At 51.1% G+C, this 19,757-nt stretch overlaps 2 protein-coding genes across 7 annotated transcripts in view; both read left to right on the forward strand.

Annotated features, from left to right (window-relative positions):
* The window catches only part of MTMR14 (myotubularin related protein 14), a 45,171-nt gene extending 25,805 nt beyond the window's left edge, over positions 1-19,366 (forward strand). Inside the window, exons 10-19 of one of the 3 annotated variants that reach the window (XM_003982451.5) lie at positions 1,670-1,736; positions 3,002-3,087; positions 3,373-3,449; positions 3,712-3,748; positions 6,449-6,519; positions 7,276-7,334; positions 7,508-7,646; positions 8,396-8,572; positions 15,707-15,862; positions 18,772-19,366. In XM_003982451.5, coding sequence (XP_003982500.1) covers positions 1,670-1,736; positions 3,002-3,087; positions 3,373-3,449; positions 3,712-3,748; positions 6,449-6,519; positions 7,276-7,334; positions 7,508-7,646; positions 8,396-8,572; positions 15,707-15,862; positions 18,772-18,955 — 1,053 coding nt within the window. In that variant the 3' untranslated portion in view covers positions 18,956-19,366. The remainder of the gene's footprint in view (positions 1-1,669; positions 1,737-3,001; positions 3,088-3,372; positions 3,450-3,711; positions 3,749-6,448; positions 6,520-7,275; positions 7,335-7,507; positions 7,647-8,395; positions 8,573-15,706; positions 15,863-18,771) is intronic. The other 2 variants (XM_003982452.5, XM_003982453.5) reach the window with 2 other exon arrangements.
* Positions 8,438-19,757, forward strand: part of CPNE9 (copine family member 9) — a 31,107-nt gene continuing 19,787 nt past the window's right edge. For all 4 annotated transcript variants that reach the window (XM_011280193.3, XM_019824959.2, XM_045051932.1 and 1 more), the window contains exon 1: positions 8,438-8,572. The gene's annotated coding sequence lies outside the window, so the exon portion shown is untranslated. The remainder of the gene's footprint in view (positions 8,573-19,757) is intronic.

The following is a 19,757-nucleotide window of genomic DNA, read 5'->3' on the forward strand; positions in this document are numbered from 1 at the left end:
GGATTCCAAAACGGCCTCCGCCCTCACTAGGCTCAGTCTAGGAAAAGAGGCAAAACATAACCGTCACCTGGGCAGCAGAGGTATTGATCTATGGCTGCTGAAGACTCAATAGAACATAACAGGGGTGGGCTTTTGAAGGATGAGTAAGAGTTTGCCAGCCATGGGGAAGAGTACTCCAAGCATAGACACATAAGCAGTGGCATGGTGCTCCGCTCTATCCCCAGAGACTTTTTCATGGAGCGCTTAGGAAGAGAGTCCCCGTAGTATATAGCACGTGACTGCAAAGGTGACTCTCCCAGTCTGGCAGGGCTGGGTTCTGCCCCAGCTCAGATTAGCTATAGGACTTTGGGCCTCTACCAACCCAGAGCCCCCACTCCCCCCTCCAGCCTCTGGTTCCTACCCCAGCACTGGGCACAGTGAATCTGCTGCCTCTCCCTGGTCATTGGTATCCCCTTCCGGTAGCCACCGTAGTTACCGGAGCGCTGCAGGCTACAGCCCTGGGTCACTTCCTGCCTTCTGGCTGCTGCAGTCTTCCCCGGCTTACCTGACCTCCCCGGACTTTGTGCTGTTGCATAGCTCCTGCCTCCTCCCTTCCCCCTCCTGCTTTTCCTCACCCACAAGAATCAACAGCTCAGAGGAAGTCTGTTGGCAATGGTGTGTATGACAGGTTGAGCCAGATGAGTGACAAGACCCCTGTGCTGCTACGGTTAGCAACTTTATTAGTGCAGTGCTGCAAGCGACCGTCTCAAGAGCTGCTGAAAGTGGGTCAGAGCTCTCCAGGGGCTGTGGAGGGTCAGGTAAATGAGCCTGTTTTAAATTCCTGGGAAAACCATTATGGTTACAGGTGCCATGTTCACCCTCCCCCAGGAAGTGCTTTCTCACTGGCACTTGCTGCCCTCTCCACACAGCCCCAGAACAATGATACGTACTTGTGTTAGGAGGCTTCCCCCAGCTAGGGGAGCGGGCACTCAGAATCGGGTCAGGCCCTCCCATGGAATTCCAGATTCCAGTAGACTGTTTCTCAGAGTATCTGGTCTGGACCTTTTGCTTGGGCTAGAACAGAAGTTCCCATCTCTTTGCAGTTTTTCTTATATTTCATCTCCCACCTCATGGACCTCCTGTATTAAAAGATCTTGTCTGCCAAACAGACTATACTTATTCATCAAAGGACAGAGTTTGCAGTGAATAGCAGTAAAACATGAAAGCCACATGGTCGATGAGACGGTTGATATTTTCTCTGATGTCATCATGGGTGAAAGAATGGCTCTTTGCATTTGGCAGCAGTGGTCGTAGGCTCAGGCTCTTTGTTTGCTGCCACCAACTCCGTGGACAGCCGTGCTGGGAGCCCAGGGCTTAGAGGAGGCTAACGTGTAGCTGCTGCTGGGTGTGGGGCTGTGAGTTGCCCAGGCCCCTGCGTGGCTTCCCATCCCTCACCATCACATCGTGTTAGAGCACAGGGTGATGGTGGCCCACAGGGTAGGGGTGCAGGGAGAGAGCTCTTGGAGTGGGGAGTGAAATGTCAGATTATCTGGGATTTAGGGCCTGTGGACAGTGACCAAGATCCTGGGTCTTGTTGCCTCAGAATAACTGTTGGATTTTATTTTTCAAATCCGTTGAATTCCCTGAGTTAAATATCAATACCAAGAGACCTTTTATCATTCTTCAACAGAGTTGGGACCTGGTGCAACAAACACAAAACTACCTGAAACTGCTGCTTTCCATAATTAACAGCGACGGTGAGTCTGCCTCTGTGTGAACTCTCAAGCCATTGGACCTTCTGGGTATTCCCAGGTCATGATACTGTGAACGTGTTTGTTGGGGTCACACACCTACCTTTTGCTTTATGGGAAAAAGGATTTGGGGATTCCCCTGTCCATTGGCATCCTTGTTTCTCTTCCCCAAAACCTTAGAAAACTACATTGTGCACTCCTTACCATCTGAACTACACACAGTGTTTCTACACTAAGGGCAGCTGACCTTTGATCATCAGTGTTGTGTGTGGGGTCAGAAATGCCTCTTCTAATTCGGAAAGATGAGAGAAAAATCAGTCCTGGTTTCTTACTGGGCACACACAAAAGTCCCTAGAGGGCCTGTTCTCCAGATGGTACTCCAGGCGGCTTGGCTGTTGTGATTGGTTGGGTCTGTCATGCTCAGTGTCTCTAGGGTGGGCTGGTGGACTCATTGATACCAGTCAAGACTTCTGTGGGGTTGCTCTTGCTCAAACAAGTAAAAACGTGTTAGCTTATATAACCAAGAAAGCCCCACAGCAGAGCCAGGTGCCTAAGAAATGTCACAAAGAATCTCCTTGTTTCTCAAACCCACTCTCCTTGTTTCTGGTTAGCTTCATGGCTGGCACCCATTCTTGACTTGTATCCTGCCATCTTACCTCCCCTGAAGAGAGAGTGAGCCTCTGTCCCAGAGCTCATGCTCATTGGCCCAGTTTGGGTCAAGTGCCCATCCTTGAACCAGTCACTGTGGCCAGGTGTACAAAAAAGTCATACCAGCCTCTGGAATTAGGCACTGGTTCTCTACCTGGGCAGTACTGCCCCTCAAGGGGACCTCTGGAGAGGTGGCTGTTGTAGGAATTGGAGAAAGCCTGCTAGCATTTAGTGGGTCCTTAGCCAAGGATCCCAAATGTCCTGTAGTTCCTGGGAAAGCCCTGCACAGTGAAGAATCGTCTTCCCCCAGAGTACCTGTAGGGCCCCAGGTGGGGAGTTGCAGACCAGCCTCACCTAAAAGACCTGCTTGGGCAGCATTGCTTTCTAAGAAGTACCTAGAAAGATAGCCACAAGAAAGAAGAAATGCTGTGTACAGAGACAAGTGCCTATCACCCACCCCTTTCCAGAACTAGGTTGGAGACGAATCTTGGAGAGGCCCACCAGGAAAAAGGAGAGTAGGGCTAGCCTGGCTTTCTGACACTAGGCCAGGGCGGGAGCATGTCCCCTACTCATCCACTCATGTGCTTTTCTTCTGGGCCTCCTGTTGTGTGGTTCCTGAGTAGATGACAGCGGGCTGCTGGTACACTGTATCTCGGGCTGGGACCGGACACCACTCTTCATCTCTCTCCTGCGCCTTTCCTTGTGGGCTGTGAGTATGGATGGGCTGGGCTGTGGAGTCAGGGAGCTTTCAGAGGCCATCTACCAAGATCTACCCTTTGGGAGAATTAGGACTGTCTCCAGAAAATCGAGATTTGGAGTGAGGGACCCCAAGTGTTGAGAGCAAGTGCTGGCTGGGTTCAACACTGTTCTTGGGGCTTTGGGGCAGCCTGGTTGTCACTGCATCTGTGGTTGCAGTTCAGCTTCTGAGACAAGGAGGGGGCTTTATCGTGGGGGTCACCTTTCTAAACTTGGCAGTCTCTCTGGTTTCTTCCAGGATGGGCTTATCCACACATCCCTAAAGCCTGCTGAGATCCTCTACCTGACTGTGGCCTACGACTGGTTCCTCTTCGGGTAAGCCTTTGGGGAATGTCAGGTTGTTGGGTGGGGGCAGTGCCTTGGGAACTGCGTTTCCAAGTGTATTTGGGTGTGGTGGCTTGTGTGACAGGGCTAGAGGTGAAGACATCCCTCCTCTTTGGGGAAGCCTGAAGGTGCTTGTTAGGCCCCACCTGAGGTTGTAGTGCCAAAGCCAGGGTCTCCCCACTGTGACTCCAGTCCCCCTTTGACCTCCTGTCATGACGCTGTTCTCTTTGACCTCCTCACCTTCTTGTTTCAGGCACATGTTGGTAGATCGGCTCAGCAAAGGAGAGGAGGTGAGTACTATGAGTAAACACCTGGGCCCTGAGACCATTAGCGTGACTTCTGTTTGGTGTCCACACAGAGGGAGCAGTTCCTTGCTCCATTGTGTAGGGATCGGGCAGCACGGCCCGAAAAGCACCAGCACTATAGCCCCAGTCCTGACCCTCTGTTCTTCTCCCTGAGGTAGAGATAAGACATTTGCCCACATGGCTGCAATCACCTCATCTGTCAGTTCTCTTCCCCTTGCTTTTGCTGCCATTTTTCTTATGGGTGACCTTGTTTTCTGCACTCAGTTATGGAAGCAAGTTACAAGCTTTTCCTTGGCCCCTCAGCCCTACAGCTACAACCCAGAGGCTCTTTCCTGTCTGTTTTCCTCATCACACCCAGTCAGCAGCTTTGAAGCCCCAGGGCCAGCCGACTAAGCAGAGTCTTGCCCAACTGCTCACCACCACCCCAGGCCCAGACCAGGCACAGCCAGCAGGGCTCCAGGGTTCCCTTACTCTCTGGGTGCCGTCCCTTCTTTCCCTCTCTGTCGTCTCCACACCCCATCCTTTTCTGCTTTTTGCAGTCTTTGCCTCTTTGGTGGGCTTGTTTTTCAGCCTGTTTGCCCAGCGCACAGACCAGGAGTCAGACCCGAGTTTGAACCCTGGTTTTCCCACCTATTACCTGGTGACCTTGAGTAATGTGATTAACCTTGGGTCTCCTGGTGTTAATTGTGCTGCCTCACAAAGAGAATGAGTCTAGGTGCCCAGTGTGGGAGCTGTCACACAGCGTTAGCGCTTTCTTTTCTGCCCCCTGTCCACCCACCCCCCTTTTCCTGAAACGTCTTTCTCACCCTCCTGAGGCTGCCTTCTTTCCAAGCATCTTATCTTGTGCCTCCTCCTTTTGTTCCTCCCTCTCAGCGGCTCCTCTCCCCTTCCAGATCTCTTCTTCTGAGTGCTTATCGCATCTGCCAGGGCTGCAGAGCTCATAAGCCTGTTCCTCAGAGGCCTCCATGAACTCTGTCAGAGGCGGTGACTTTGGCATTGAAATTGGCACATAAAGCCCCTTTGCAGCCTGTCATTTTGAGACTCACTGGTGCTCCAGAGCATTCTGCACACCACACCATCTCCCTCACCCCCAAAGGAAGGCAGATTCTGCCTTCAGAAACTGGACAGTGGATGAGGCTGAGCCCAGCAGGGTCTGGATTCAGACCCTGGCCATCTCTCAGCATAAACAAGAGGGTCTTCTCAGCTGGGAGGGTCAGTTTTCAGGGTGTGGGCTTTTTTTTTTTTTTTAATGTTTTAACATTTATTCATTTTTGAGAGACAGAGCATGAGTGGAGGAGGGGCAAAGAGAGAGGGAGACACAGAATCTGAAGGAGGCTCCAGGCTCCAAGCTGCAGCACAGAGCCCGATGTGGGGCTCAAACTCATGGACCGTGAAATCATGACCTGAGCTGAAGTCAGATGCTCAACCACCTGAGCCACCCAAGCATGCCTGGGCTTTTCCCTTACCCCAACCAGACACTCCAGACACTGATGCTTTAAAACAAACAAAAAAACAAAACCTAGGGGCCTCTTAAACAGCACTCTGTCCTTGTCTCCAGCCCTCGAGGTTCACAGCGTACTGGCATATTAAAGACTTTAAAAAAGAGTCTGTGGTGAAGACACCTATTTAATTTTATGTAACACACATTTTCATACTGACCCCACCTGGGTACCTGCCCTCCCTTTTTGGTGGTGGGGATGGGGGTTGTTTGTTTGAGGAAATCGTCTGGGGTTCTGGGATAGTGTGTGGGTGTTTATCTGAGTGAGGGTTTGATGGGCCACACCTTTCGGAGTCACTGTGGAGTTTATTTAAAAAGTGCAGAGACTGCGTTTTTTTAAACATTTGTTTATTTTGAGAGAGAGTACGCATGCGTATGCAAGCAGAAGGGAGGGGCAGAGAGAGGGAGAGAGAGAGAATCCCAAGCAGGCTCTGCACTGTCACCTCAGGGCAGAGCCTGACAAGGGGCTCGAACTCATGAACCGTGAGATCAGGACCTGAGTGGAAATCAAGAGTCAGCTGCCTCTGACTGAGGCACCCAGGCGCCCCGCCCCCAGAGACTGCCTTTGTGCACTTCGTGGAGGCCCATTTGACTAGGGCACTGGCTGGAAAGGGAGAGAGGGAATTTGCCCAGAGTGGTGGGGATGCAGCTAGAGGTCAGAAGCTCTTCCTGCCTGTGCCCATCTCAGATTCTGAGCCAGATCATGGCTGTCCCTGAACCCTGGTCGTTTTGAACTACTATATCTGGGTGTTTCCCCTACAAAATCTGATCCCTTTCCCTTCCATTATGTTCCCATGTTGTCCATTAATCTCACCCCCAAATAATCTCTCTCCCAGCTGTTCTTCCTGGTTAGCCTCTCTCCTTGGGATTCTTAGAAGAGACTGAGGGGGAAAGCTGCCATTCTCTTTATCCTTTTCAGTAGCTTGAGAACATGCATGTTGAATTTGAAGGCGGCTGGAAAACTCCGTGGCTTACCCATGTATGAAACCTTCCTTGGCTCCGCCCAGGCACATCTGCCCGGTCTGCTAAGCCCTTTCCCACCTGTACTGTTTATAGAGCAGAGTATCCATCAGGGTCCCCGAGGCAGGGCTGTTAACTGTCAGCAGGCTGACCAGGTGGCTGGCTGCTAGATTCTCTTCCTTGGAGAAAGCTGTCTTCTCATGTGTATTGCTTTTTGGTTTCTTCAGATTTTCTTCTTCTGCTTCAATTTTTTGAAGCATATCATCTCTGAGGAGTTCTCTGCTCTGAAGACACAGAGGTGAGGAGAAGGCTTTTCTCTCACTCTGGGCAGGGTGCTCTGGGAAGGACCATTCTGGGAAGGGTAGGCAGGGTCTCACTCACTGTCTTAGCCTTGCCTGGCTTCCCTGCCTGCTTGGCAAGCTGACCTCTGAGGCCAGGGTAGGGATCCCTGGTGACATCTAGTCAGGGAAGAGGCTCTTCTGCCTGTGAGGCAGGGCTGGGGTCTGCCTGCAGTCATACTAGCAGAAGGGCTTTCGGACCAAGGAGTGGTCTCTGGTGACTAAGGGCACACTGCTGCAGGGAAAAGCCAGCCGAAGCACAGGAGGACTCCCGACACCCCAGTCTCTGGCTGAGGCAAATTCTTCTGCCTGCCCTTCCCTGGGCTGCTGCAGCGGTGTGTCTGCGTCGCTGTGCAGCCCACCATCGTGGAACAATCTGCCTCCAGCCTGGGAAGCACAGGAGTCTTGTCTGGCAGTTGCCTTACGACCTCTGTGAGAGTTGGTATCTTTTCTGAATTCACTTGCCTTCCAAATCCAAGCTCCTAGGTGTGTTGGACCAGATTGAACTCTGGGGGGACAAGGTGAAAGGAAGGAGTCAGACTTTGCTGGCCTCTCAGAAGTGGCCTGATGTTTTGCAGCACTCTAGGTAGGACATGTCTCATTGAGTTGTCAGTGAGTTGGAGCTTCTTTCCCAGGCAAGCAGCATGCCAGGCATGGGGATGACAAAAGAGCCCCCGGCCCCGAATGTAATTCACTATTCTGGTTTCTGTTTACAGGAGGAAGAGTTTACCAGCCCGGGACGCAGGCTTCACTCTGGAAGATATCTGTATGCTGAGTGAGTTACAGGCCCCAGCAGGTTTCCCTTCCTCTGTGCATATTTCTTAGTATAGACCACACAGGAACTGTTTGTTCTAGAAACTTCTCTTTCCAGCTGTATGGTATGGAAGAAGTGGGGGACCAGTAGTGTGAGAAGATAATGTGCTGACTGATGGCACTTGCTTCTTTCAGGACGAAAGGACCGTGGCAGCACCACCAGCCTTGGCAGTGACTTCTCTCTGGTCATGGAGAGCTCCCCAGGAGCCGCCGGGAGTTTCACCTATGAGGCCGTGGAGCTGGTCCCTGCAGGAGCACAGACTCAGGCAGCTTGGTGAGGGGCCAGGCTGGAACTAAGCTTGCTCACAGCTGTGGCCCAGGGCCACCAGCTCCAGGGAGCCCCAAGAACAAAAGGGACCCCCGACAGTAGGGCTGAGAGCACAGCTCCCTGTCCTGCTGTCTCTCCTGGACCTCAGAGGCCAGCCATCTGGTTGGTGAGGGGCACTGTCCGTGGTGGCCCAGGAACATAAAGGACTGGGGCTCTCTGTGAGATGAAGAAAGAAGCTGCCGGGCTGGGCAGACAGGGTGGGGTGAGGGGAGGCTGGTGTTAAGAAGACTCCCTGGAGGAGCTCCCTTGTATCATTTGCCTGGGAGGTTGCGGGGGATGGGGGGGGGGGGCAAGTAGAGAAAAGAAGAAAATGAGAAGGGACTACAAAATGATGATTGGGAATTGGGGACTTGTTGGAGGGTAAACTCCTCTGAGAATCTGATGACTCTGTCTCTAGACAAATGACTCAAAATTTTGCATAACATTTGGAAGGAGGGGCAGTTTCTGAGCTATTAGTTACAAATCTAGCATGTGCTCTGAGGCCAGTAGGCCAGCATTATTTGGATGTCACAGTCCCTCTGAAGACCCAGCTCTTGCTGCCCATAGCCAAGCCTGAGGGAATACTAATGTATACCCATTCTTATGTGGCATTTTCCCAGTAGAAGGAAGGACCGGGCCCTGAGATTTGGTAAAAGTGGGCAGAGGGCTTGCCTGGGGTGGCCCCTTGGCCAACAGCCCTACTCTTTCTACTGCAGGAGGAAGAGCCACTCATCCTCTCCACAGAGTGTGCTCTGGAACCGGTCACAGCCCTCAGAGGACCGCCTGCCTTCCCACCAGGGGCTGGGGGAAGCCAAGTCTTCCAGCTCCTCATCCTCGAACCATTCTGACTTTTTCAGGATGGGTAGCAGTCCCCTGGAGGTCCCCAAACCCAGGTGAGGAGCTCCAAAGCCCCTAATGGTGGAGGTAGTTAGCCCTCCCCTCTTAATAAGCCTGGAGAGTGGGGTTTCAGACCCTGAGCTGGTGTCTCAGGTGGTTCCTTGGCATGCAGCCTAGTCAGCAGTGTACCCAGGAGGCCAGAGGGGTTGGCCAGGCTTGCAGGCCCACCCCTATTTGGAGGATGTGTTAGTGTTTGGGTAAGAGCTAGTCTGTAGCACCGATTGAAGACTCCTTCCCAGAGCCCTGGCAGATAGGAAATCCAGAAACTGTACTGGTTACAGTGTGATGAGCAGGGGGTTAGGGCTGCCTCCACCTATTGCCTTTGGCAGGTCTCAGCCCCTGGGCCCTCACATTCTGTTTCAAGAGATGGACCCAGATCCTCAAAGTCCTTTTTGGTCCTCATATTCCATGTCTGAGTTGGAGGGGCGGTGAGGAGAATAGACAGTAGTGAGCTAGGCTAGATGTGTGTGGCTCGGGTGAACCTTGGGAGACTCTACATCTGAGAAGTGCTCAGCCAGATGGACAAGTGTGGCTGGAGCATGCTGCAGAAATAATGTTTCCTATAAGAGACTGAAGCTGAGCACTGGGTAGGTAGGGGCTTAGGACTGAGGGATGGCCTGGCACTTGGGGAAAGCATTTCCTAGCATTGCCATATTTTCCATGTCATACATACAGGAAAAGGATCCTGTGAGTTGCTTTGTTCTCTAAAGTCTTGAGAATGTCTGGCCCTTCTGGAGAGAACAAAGCAGGGTGTGGCTTAAGAGGTCCTTAAGAAATTCCAAGGAGAAAGGGGCATTTAGCATAAAGAGCATGAGCCTTAGAGTCTAGCCCAGATTCGAGCCCAGCTCTGAAATGAACTGCTCCAAAAGTTTCAGGTCTTACCAGCATGCATGTTAACAGTAAGGAAACCAAGCCCCAAAGTCACAGGCATGTTACAAGGAAAGACCTGAAATTTCTGGAACCCTCTTCCCATCACCATCCTCTGGTTTTTCTCCTTGGGCAAAGGCAGGCAGTGGAGGAAGGGTGCCCTTCTCCACACAGGCAGAGGAGGTCAGCTGTAGGCTAGTAGGAGCCCCGCAGAGTGCACGGGCCCAAGGAGTCCCCCGTGCTCACCTTTAGAGGACTCAGAGCACTCACATGTCTGCCAGGGTTATAGCTGCATCCACTAAACAAAGATTATAACTCCTTTGACCCCATAGGAGGTTTGGTGAAGGTGGCTGAGCAGAGCGGGTGCTGGGCAGACAAGTCACAGGCCTGTGCGCGTTCTTGTCCTGTGTGCCCGCTGCCATGGCACCCTTGTCTGCATGCCCAGCTTTCCTCAGGCCTGTTCGAGGGCTGCGGTGGCTCTACATAACCCTCGCAGTTCTGGGCTGGAACTCTTACTCACTGTCCCTACCTCCCTTCCTGCCTGTGCAGCATTGCTAGACAACTGGGAAAGAGACCAGAAGATTCCTCCTATCCTCTCAGGTCCTGCTCCAGTCTCAACTATCCAGCTGCTAGGGGCTCCCACTGAGGTGGCACTCCATCACCTCTTCCCACACCCTAGCTTTTTATTACCCCTTCTTCTTGCCAAGAAATCCTACTTCTCAATCTTGTGATAGTTTTCGTCAGCGTCACAGTGGTTTTTGCCTGCACTGGGTGTCTCACACTCTGAGGGTTGGCCCAGGAGAGCTACAAAGGCCCCTCCCTAAGGAGACCGGAGGGCTGGGGGAGTCCTCTGGCCTCACAGCCCTGTGTGCTTGGCATAGTCGAGACTGGGATAGCTGAGCCAAAGTGGGGCACAAGGCCTTGGAGAGGCGTGGGCAGGGCTGCTTTGAGGTGTTTGGCTCTGCCAGTCTATTCTGGGAATGCCTGCTTGGAGCCCAGCTGGTCTGGCCAGGCAACAAGGTTCTGGACTGGGAGCCTGTTTGCCAGAGGTTTTGAAAGACTAGATTATTCAGATTTGGAGCATTCTAATTATGTATTTCCATTAACATTAAAATTAATTTAGTCTCTTTTATCTTAAAGTGCCTGAGGGATCCTGTCATTAGCTTCCCTGCCTGCCTCTCTTAGGTAACAACAGCCAATCAGCTTTTTAATGCAGCAGGGGGAACTGCATGGAAAGAACCCCTATCTGTGACAGCTGAAATTTCCCTCATGATGTGAATTCTCTGGGTTTCATATGCTCCGAATTCTCTCTTAAAGCAGGATTTTCCTATGAAAAGAGTCAGCGAAGCTTTGTTCGCAGTTAAGAAGTAGGTGTTGTGCTGGGAAGAAAGTTCTGTGGGGTGCTAATTCTTACCCAGCCCCAACACTGTACTCCTCTCTGAGAAGACTTGTGGCTCTTTTGCATTATTAGTTGCCATGCAGCAGCTTCTGCTTGAGCTGCATTTCTGGACTGTTGTTAAATCTCTCATCAGCTACAGGGCTGGGGGCTGGGAGGAGGCAAGACCACTGCTCTGAGCTCATGTGCCTCCCAAGGTCCTGGTTACTAAATGGCTCAGCCCCATGTGGCCTTGGTCTCTGCTCCTGAGTCAGACATCTTTAGGGGTGGGGGGTTGCTAGCACAGCACTGTCCACACCTGAGGAGGGATGGTGCCACCACTGAGCCCAGCTTGAAGCCAAGCTGCCTAAAGAGCAGATTAACTTGGCTAAGGGACACCCAGCAGCCTGGTTGAATAGCTAAGTGGAAACATAGGAACCAACTTCTGTTGCCCAGCTAGCTGCTCTTTCCCCATCTTTCACCACATACCAACTGCTCAGTATAACCATTGAGCTCTGTCCTGGGCTGTGTTTAATGAGGCAGAGAAACCAGATTGCTTTCGGCAACACATAGGGTTCCTGTCTCATGTTTAACATTGTCTTGCATGGGACCATAGCTCCAAACCAAGGATGAGTGGTGAGAGGGCATTGCCAGCTTAAGACCCAGAAAAGGACACTTAGAGCCATAAAAGATTTCTTGGGCTGCTGCAGGAATGCAGTTTCATTCCTTCCTTCCTTCCTTCTCTCTCTGTCTCTCTCTCTCTCTCTGTCTCTCTCTCTCTGTCTCTCTCTCTCTCTCTCTCTCTCTCTCTCTCTCTCTCTCACACACACACACACACACACACACACACACACACACACACACTGATGTTTGTTTAAAGTGTGGGTTGGGGAAAACTGATGCTTCCCCATTCCTGGAAGCATTCAGTTAGGCAGAGGCTCTGGAACCATCATCTGGAGGCTTGAGGGTTGGTAGGGCATAAGTGTAGATTAGAGGTGACATCCAGGCCTTCTCAAAGTTTGGGATTTTAGGTGTTGGCTCAGATAGTCATTCCCTGCATGACTTCAGACATGTCACTTGAGGACTTTGGGCTTCTGTTTTTCATCTGTGTAATGAGAGGTTTAGATGGGCAACACCCAGGTTCTTCCTAGCTGTGTACCTTCAAGCCTTCTGCATCAGCATCATTTCAGGTGCTCCCAGAGGCAATTAACAGAAAACGCATCTCAGTAGATTTAAACAATAAAGGAAAACTTGGTTCTTATGGAAAAGTCCAGTGGAAAAATGACCTTCCGGTGTAGTCTGTTCAAGGCTCCAGCTCCATTTTCTTGTGGTTCTTTACCCTTCCCTTCTTCTACATGCTAGCTCTGCCTTGACAGCTTCGCTAATGGTGAACAGCCACTTCTAGGACACCCTGCTTCCTTTGTCACATCCAGGAATCACAAAAGGACCTCTTTTCTAATCATGGATCAGAAGCTCTGTGCTTTATTCCAGTTGGAAATGATGTGCCCATCCCTGAACCAATCCCTGAAGTCCCTCCCACCCTTTATCAGGAAGGAAGATCAGTGTATCATGAGGCTGGCTTAGGCTAGTCCCAGCTTTGTCCGCCAGCTGTTTGTAACTTGGAAAAATCACTTCCCTGCTGAGCTCAGTTTTTTCATTCCACCTTTAAAGTTCAAGTAATGATCCTGGCTTACCTAAGTTTGGGTTTAAATTACATAATGGAGGGGCTTCTGGGTGGCTCAGTCGGTTGAGCGTCTGACTTCGGCTCAGGTCATGATCTCGTGGTTTGTGAGTTTGAGCCCCGCGTCGGGCTCTGTGCTGACAGCTCCAGAGCCTGGAGCCTCCTTCAGATTCTGTGTCTCCCTCTCTCTCTGCTCCTCCCCTGCTCACGCTCAGTCTCTCTCTGTCTCTCAATAATAAATAAACGTTAAGAAAAAAAATTTTTTTAATTAGATAATGGAGCGTAGTATCTAGCACATAGTAAATACTCATCCTTTTCATAAATGCTCAGTAAACAGTTGTGGTAAAGGACCTGTCCTTATTCACATATCTGATGGCATACAGGCCATGTCAGGGCACTAGGCTGCTAGGTAAAAAGCCAGGCCATGCACTCAGGCCAGACCTGTTCATTCTTGCCTCAGCTGTGTGGGTTGGGGCCAGCTCTGCTTGTATGGATATTCTTGTACCTCCTTCCAAAAAGGACTGTCTAAAAGATACCTGCCTGAGTCCTGCCCACACTGGGTGCCTGACAGGAGGTGGGGAAAGATGGGAGGTGGGGAAAGATGGGAGTTGTGGCTCTAGTCTCCTGGGCAGAGACAGGAGCCCTCTGAGCTTCAGGGATGTGGACACATGACCTTGGAAGAATCATTGGCTCCACAGTTCTCCAGTTTGAGAATAGCTTGGCCCCATGTTCCCCCTGGTCCTGTAGGCAGGAGATTGGAAGAGCTAGAACTCAGACTTCTTTTTCTGCTGCTTTGTGCTTGAGTAAAGAACCAGGGCAGAAGAGTGTGGAGTCTTGATAAAGCTGGTTAACATACCTAGGTACTGAGACCGTCTTGAAAGTTTTCCTTTTTATTACTCAGGAGGCGCAGTCACTTGTTCTAGTGACTATTTGCTTTCATCTTTAGGTGTCCCCTCCAGCCAGCTAATCTGGCACTTAAGAGCACCTCTCTGCTTAGCATAGTCCCTTGCTCTTAAACCCAGGAGCTGAACAGTTGCTTTGCAACCCTTCCTTTGACAAAAGCCTCAAGTAGGAAGATTCATCTGCAGCCTGTGTGCTCACTCTTGTACAAGATGCAAAAGATGGTTGCTTGTTGAGATGGCTTTATGTCCCCCTATTGCTATGTGTGCTGCCTACTTCATTCCACAGCTATCCCTTGGCCACTCCAAACATGGTTCTTGCCTGGGCGGTGCTAACTGCTGGACACAGCGGGAGTAAAAGGAAGTGCCTAGCTTAGGGGACCAGGAATCCTCACATTCCATGTTCCTGTCATTTTTCCATTGGTAGTGTGAGTTTCTGATAGCCCAGGGAGGGGGGGCGGCGAGCAAGAGAAACTTACGTGTTTTCAGGAGTGCCCCATCCTACTCAACATCCCATCTGTCCCCTCAAAACTCTGGTGTTTAGCAGTTGTTTTCCTACAGACCGCTAAAACTGGAAGAGAAACTCTGCCCTGAAGTTTGAACAGTAGATGAGATAGATTTGTGGAGCCATGCTGACCTGAGGGGAGTTATGCTGACTGAAGGCCCAGGATAACCTGGAGGAAGCAGAGAGAAAATACCAGACTGTGGCATGTGGTCTACCCTCTCCTGGGCAGCTGTCTCTTTGATTTACAGACTGCTTGAGCCCTACCAAGTTTCTCCATCTAGAAACAAGGAAACACTTCTTTCTAGGGCACGAGGGGCTTCCACTAGGTAGCAGACCACGTCCTGTTCTCATCCCTAATGCTGCTGTCACAAACCTTCCAGGGTTTAGCAGGAATGATGAATGTGGAAGTCTCTGTGTTGCAGGGGGTTCCTATTCATGGCAGCTTTAACGTAGAAAACCATCTGTTTTCTCTGGTCTCAAGGTGGTTCTGTTGTAGGACAAATCTGTTATCAAACTTGCCTTCAAAAAGCTCTTCTTGCATTCACTGGCTATGGGACCTTGAGCAAATGTCTTCACCTGTCTGAACTGCCATTTTTCTCTCTGTTAGATAAAGATGGTTAAGGATTACCAGAGATGCAGTACCTGGCCAGAGCATCACTTAGGTGGCAGCTGCTTGAGGATGAGCCTGTGCTGGCCACTTATGAGGGCTGTTGCCTCAAACTAGGAGACCCTGATGCCAGCTAACTGGGTGGGCCAAGTTCGATGAAGGTCCTTCTCCGTTCCCCACACCCTACACCACTATGCATGCTTCTCTCTTTCTGGGTCTCTATAAGAAGCACCTTCTGCTATTCTTGAATAAAGGATCAGACATCAAAATTGATGTACCCTTGGGGATGGAGACCTGGGGTAGCCGATGAAAGAGCCTTGTTTGATGTCTTATTATCTCCTCCCCTCCCCCTCCACTTCCACTGGCTGGACTACTGCCCTGAGACAGTAGAGAGAGGCTAGCTCTCAGCGAGAAGGTGGTGGCAGCAGATGCCCAATACAACTTTCCTCTCCCTGCACACCGCTCCTCTATCTGAAAAAGGCCTGATGAAGCTGTCAAGTTGCCTGCCTGATTCATCCCTTCCCTCTGGGCATAGCCAGTGCGTTTGCTGGGTTGATGCCTCTGAATACAAACTATGGCTTCTGGAAGGTGCTGCAGAGAAAGGGGGGCGGGGGTGGCTCAAGGCTCCCATCACCTTATTCTTCAATCTAGGTCACCACCCTCCACTGTCCCCAAGAGGCTTTTTCTTGCATCACTCTGATAAGACCTCAGTGGCTCCTGGGTTCTGCCTTGCCCACCTTGCCAATCTGCATGCTGGGAGTAAGAGGTGATCCTACATCCCTTGTTCTGGGGGCGTCCAGGCTTGCTTTCCCGCTCTCCCCTCCATTTGGTGCTGTTGAGATTGTACTTGCTCTGTCAGCCACCAGGGCAGGCATGCCCTAACCCGAGGCTTTGGTTGCTGGCTCACCTCTTCTCATTCTGCTTTGCTCTTGTTCTTCTGCTTCTGTCTTTGCACAAAGCATTATCCTCACAGCTGATCTGTCTTAACGGTCTATACTCTTCTTTCTCCATCACAACCTATCCAGCTGTTTTTGTACTTTTGAAGAAAGTGCTTGATGTTACAGAAGCTCCACCAACAGAGCCTTATGGCTATGACCCAGGACCACCATAGCCGCCTCCCACCCCTCCAGGGCCACCCCTGTCAGGCATATTGACTGACTGTGCATCATCTCCCCTCTCTCTCCTCTCTGCCCCAGATCAGTGGACCATCCCCTGCCCGGATCCTCTCTCTCCACAGACTTTGGCAGCTGGCAGATGGTAACAGGCTGTGGCAGTATTCAGGAACGGGCTGTCCTGCACACAGACTCCTCTCTCCCTTTCAGCTTCCCGGATGAGCTCCCTAACAGTTGTCTGTAAGTGTCTTGCTTGAGAAGGCAGGATGCTCCCCTGCCCATATCAGAAGCTGGTGAGCAGTCAAGAGTGTTGGTTAGGAGTGAGGCAGCAGCTGGCCCCAGGGAGCTGGCCTGGGATCCCTGCCCCTCCCCAGTGGCTCAGCTAAGTACACCTCACTGCTCCTGGACTCCTGAGGTATGAAAGAGGCCTTATGGGCTGCGCAGGAAGTGTGCTACAGAGTGTGTTCATATGCCCCAGCTTCCAAAACTCATCCATGGGTGTCTCAGGGCACACCCTGAGGGAAAGCTGGCTGGACTGTAACTATAGAAGGTTCTATTTCTGTCCAAGGCTTTGCCTGACATGCGAATCCTTTGAAATCAGAACAGTGGGGTAGTGAGAGTAGGTGTATGGTGGAGACCAGAGCCAGAATGGAGTTAGGTTAGCGCGAGGGCTGTGCTCCTCCAAGCAGAATCAAGAGTTTCTTGCCATTCCCTTCCCCCCTTTTGTCTTCTGTTTTTGCCTCTGGTCAGGAAAGAGAATTGGACGGGGATACTAAATCCCAAGCCTGTAAAATCCTCTTCCTTTAAGCCTCCAGTACTGGGCTTCCAACTCTTACAGTGTATCTGCCTGAGTGGCTGCCCCCTGCCTGCTCTACTGCTTCATGGGTCCGGCAGAGGAGAGCCCCTGGTGGCCTGGGAAGCAGGGCCTGCCCTTCCCCGCGATGGGCTGAATGAACTTCAGGTGCTGGGGATTCATCATCACCACCAGAATCCTGCTCATACTAGTGCTGACTGGCCGGAGGCGAGTTGCCCTGGGCAGTTACGAAGGATCAATCCCTGCTGAAGGCGGGCAGAGACTGGATCTTAGGATTCTAGGATGGAATTGGCCCAAGAGCCCTCCCTAGAAGAAGCAGACATCTCTGCCCCTGCTTGTTAGCACCCCTCACTTAACTGGCATTAACCACTGAAACAGTGATTTGGAACAGATGAGAGTTCCAGCCCCAGATCCTACAATTTATACCTTGGGTAGCTCTCTGATGTCCTAGCCAACCCTCAGGGTCCGGGTGGTTCCCAGGGGAAGGCTAGGTTCTGAGTTATCTCATGGCTTCCAAAATTGCAGTGTAGAGGTGGGGTCAGGGTTGATTCCTGGTGAAGTCACACAGTATGTGGATTTAGTGCTTGGGCTTTGTTATCAGAGAATTTAGTCCAACTCCTAGCTGCTCTGCTTACCAGCTATGTCATTGGGTGTCAGCCCTGACTTCTCTGAGTCTGCTAGTTCATCTCTTGAGAGGGACTGGCACTAGAGTGTCTCTGCCTGCCTACCTATTGCCTGCTGTGTATCCTCAAGTAGATCACATGTTCTCTCTGGGCTCCAGTTTTCTTATCTCTAAACAGGCTGATCTCTCCCCCTTCTGCCTCCCAGAAATAAGGGGCAGTAAGAATGCACACATATAGACCTTTGGATATTCCATGTGAATACAGACTAATCTGAATCTCTCCCGGTTATATGCTGTAAAGAAAAGCTGAAGAACACATGGCCTCCAGCCTATAGGACACCTAATTAAAAAGTAGAGGAGATCTAGGGCCACACATCTCCCCCAAGTGCCAAGAGAAACTTGGGAGTTGTTCACGGTATTGCAGGAATACAGTATCAGCTCCATTTTCTTAGTGCTGCTGCAAGAGCTACTTCACTTTCCTTCACCCTAGAACCTGCTGCTCCTTTCTCTGTCTCTCTCTCACACTCACTCACCCACTCATATATACCACTCCCACCAGTGTACTTTCCCTAGGTCTCTTCTCCCCATACCTACCCTAGGACTGTCATTTATCTTCATACCTCCCATCTGTTTCCCCCAAGCCCCAGGGTGCAAGTCATTTGGGCTTGAGAATTGGAGACATTGCTGCTACTGCTGACAAATTCCTGGAAGGGATTATGCAGGGATTGGTCTCTTAGGGGAAATTTTGGTATAAGTTAGTGGTCAGGGCTAGTTGTGATTTTTAGGTGGATGGGAACATAAGGGCTCATGTCATAGAAGTCTGACCCCTGGAAAAAGCCCTCCAGGGGACAGTTACAGTGAACACCACGTGAGTTCCTGAACTTTCCTCTGATTCCATGTCCCTCCCACCCCTAGACTGCATACCTTTTAATCCATAGGTTGGGTGTGGCTGGTACTCTCTTCTATTAGAGACCTTTCAAAGTGTCAGGTAGCTTCATTCTTTGATAGGCCTGAGTTTTCATGTACTTATTCCCTTTCTTTTCTTTTTTTTTTTTTTTAACTTGTTCCCCTTCTTGACTTATAGTTACAGGGCAGGGAGAGAGAAGAGGCTTCCTGTCTTCCACCTGTGATCAGTGTTTGTAGAGGACACTGAAAGAAAAGCAGATGGAAGCAGAACAGGAATCCTGCCAGAAAAGCCAGCACCCTCCTAGCAGTTTGCCTGGGGATCACAGTGACTGAAGATGTAGGTAGAGCCTCAGGGGCTTTCAGTTGAGGGCCTCTCCAGAACACTGCCAAGAGCTCTCTCCCAGGATGCTCCAGGTCCTGGCCTCAAGAAAGCTGAGGCCGTTGGTCAGCCAAGGCCTGGTGCCTCATCTTGTGGTCTCTCCTTAGGTCTATGATGTGTGCCTCACATTACTCTTACTGAGGAACGGGAGCCAACAGTTGGGGCTAACTCCCTCCTGCTTACCTTCCCCTCCTCCCCAGTGCACCAATAAAACATGCAGCTTCTAGGCAGGAACAGTAGCCTGACAGCTGAGGGGAACAAGGCCAAATATTTGTGGCCTGAACCCCAGAGGTAGTATGGCCACAGGACAGATGCTGGCCTTGAACTTTCACATGCAGAAGGATAAGTGGTGTGGTATAATCATGAGGATGTTGGACTCTGCCCCAGGGTAACGCACTCATTCTCCCTCCTTCCCTCCGTCCTCATAGGCTCGCAGCCCTCAGTGAGCGGGAGACTCGGCTGCAGGAAGTACGCTCAGCTTTCTTGGCCACATACAGCAGCACAGTGGGGCTTCGAGCAGCAGCCCCCAGTCCCTCTGGTGCCATCGGAGGCCTGCTGGAGCAGTTTGTCCGTGGCGTTGGACTCCGGGGCACCAGCAGCAGCACCTTATGAAGTAACCAGCCCACAACAATTTCCTGCTCCTCTCACCTGAGCCCTGAGCAGAATCAAAGCCATGCCCGGACAAGGGGTGCTTCAAGATGGGAAATCTTCTCACTCCTTCTCCATCATACACATGGCAGCCCCAAAGCCAAGCAGGGCCAAGGACAGGGTTCTCCAACCCCCAGCTTCCTCACTGGTGATCACCACCCCTCTTGTCACTGCCTTTCACCCACCCTAGTCTTTGTTGGGATTCCCATCAACTCTCAGAACTGTGGGGAAGTTCCCTGGGGCCTTGTGAAGGCTGAGACCTCACGAAAGACTTCCCTCTTCCCATTCTTGTTTCCTGGAGAGGAGGGGATCACCTGCACTGAGAATGAGGCAGTTTGACACAGATCACAAAATAAAATCTTTTTGAACAACTGCTCTCTTGCATTCTCATTTGATTGCTGTCTTTGTAGGGTTATTTGGAAGGTTCTTACTGTTCTTCCTTGTGCAGGAAGGGATTGGGGTGGGGGGCAGGTAAAGCAGAAAGACAACTGAAGACAGGGTTGTGCCTCTTAACTCTTGACCCATGAAAATCTCAGTGAGATGAGGACATGTAGTCACAGGTGGTTAAAGTGGGAGCAGTGATTCTCAGACATCAATGGACCCTAGTCATGTAGGAAGCCTATTCACACAGATTCCCCAAGTACTAGAGGAATTTAGACGGGGTTGCTGAGACCTTCAATTAGCTAGGAATGGGTAGAGGTGGAGGATCTTTCATTTTTAACAAGTTCTGCAGGCAGCACAGTCCTGGTACAGGTGACTAGCAGCC

Source organism: Felis catus, chromosome A2 (assembly GCF_018350175.1).
Source record: "Felis catus isolate Fca126 chromosome A2, F.catus_Fca126_mat1.0, whole genome shotgun sequence".
In the NCBI taxonomy this organism is placed as follows: Eukaryota; Metazoa; Chordata; class Mammalia; order Carnivora; family Felidae; genus Felis; species Felis catus.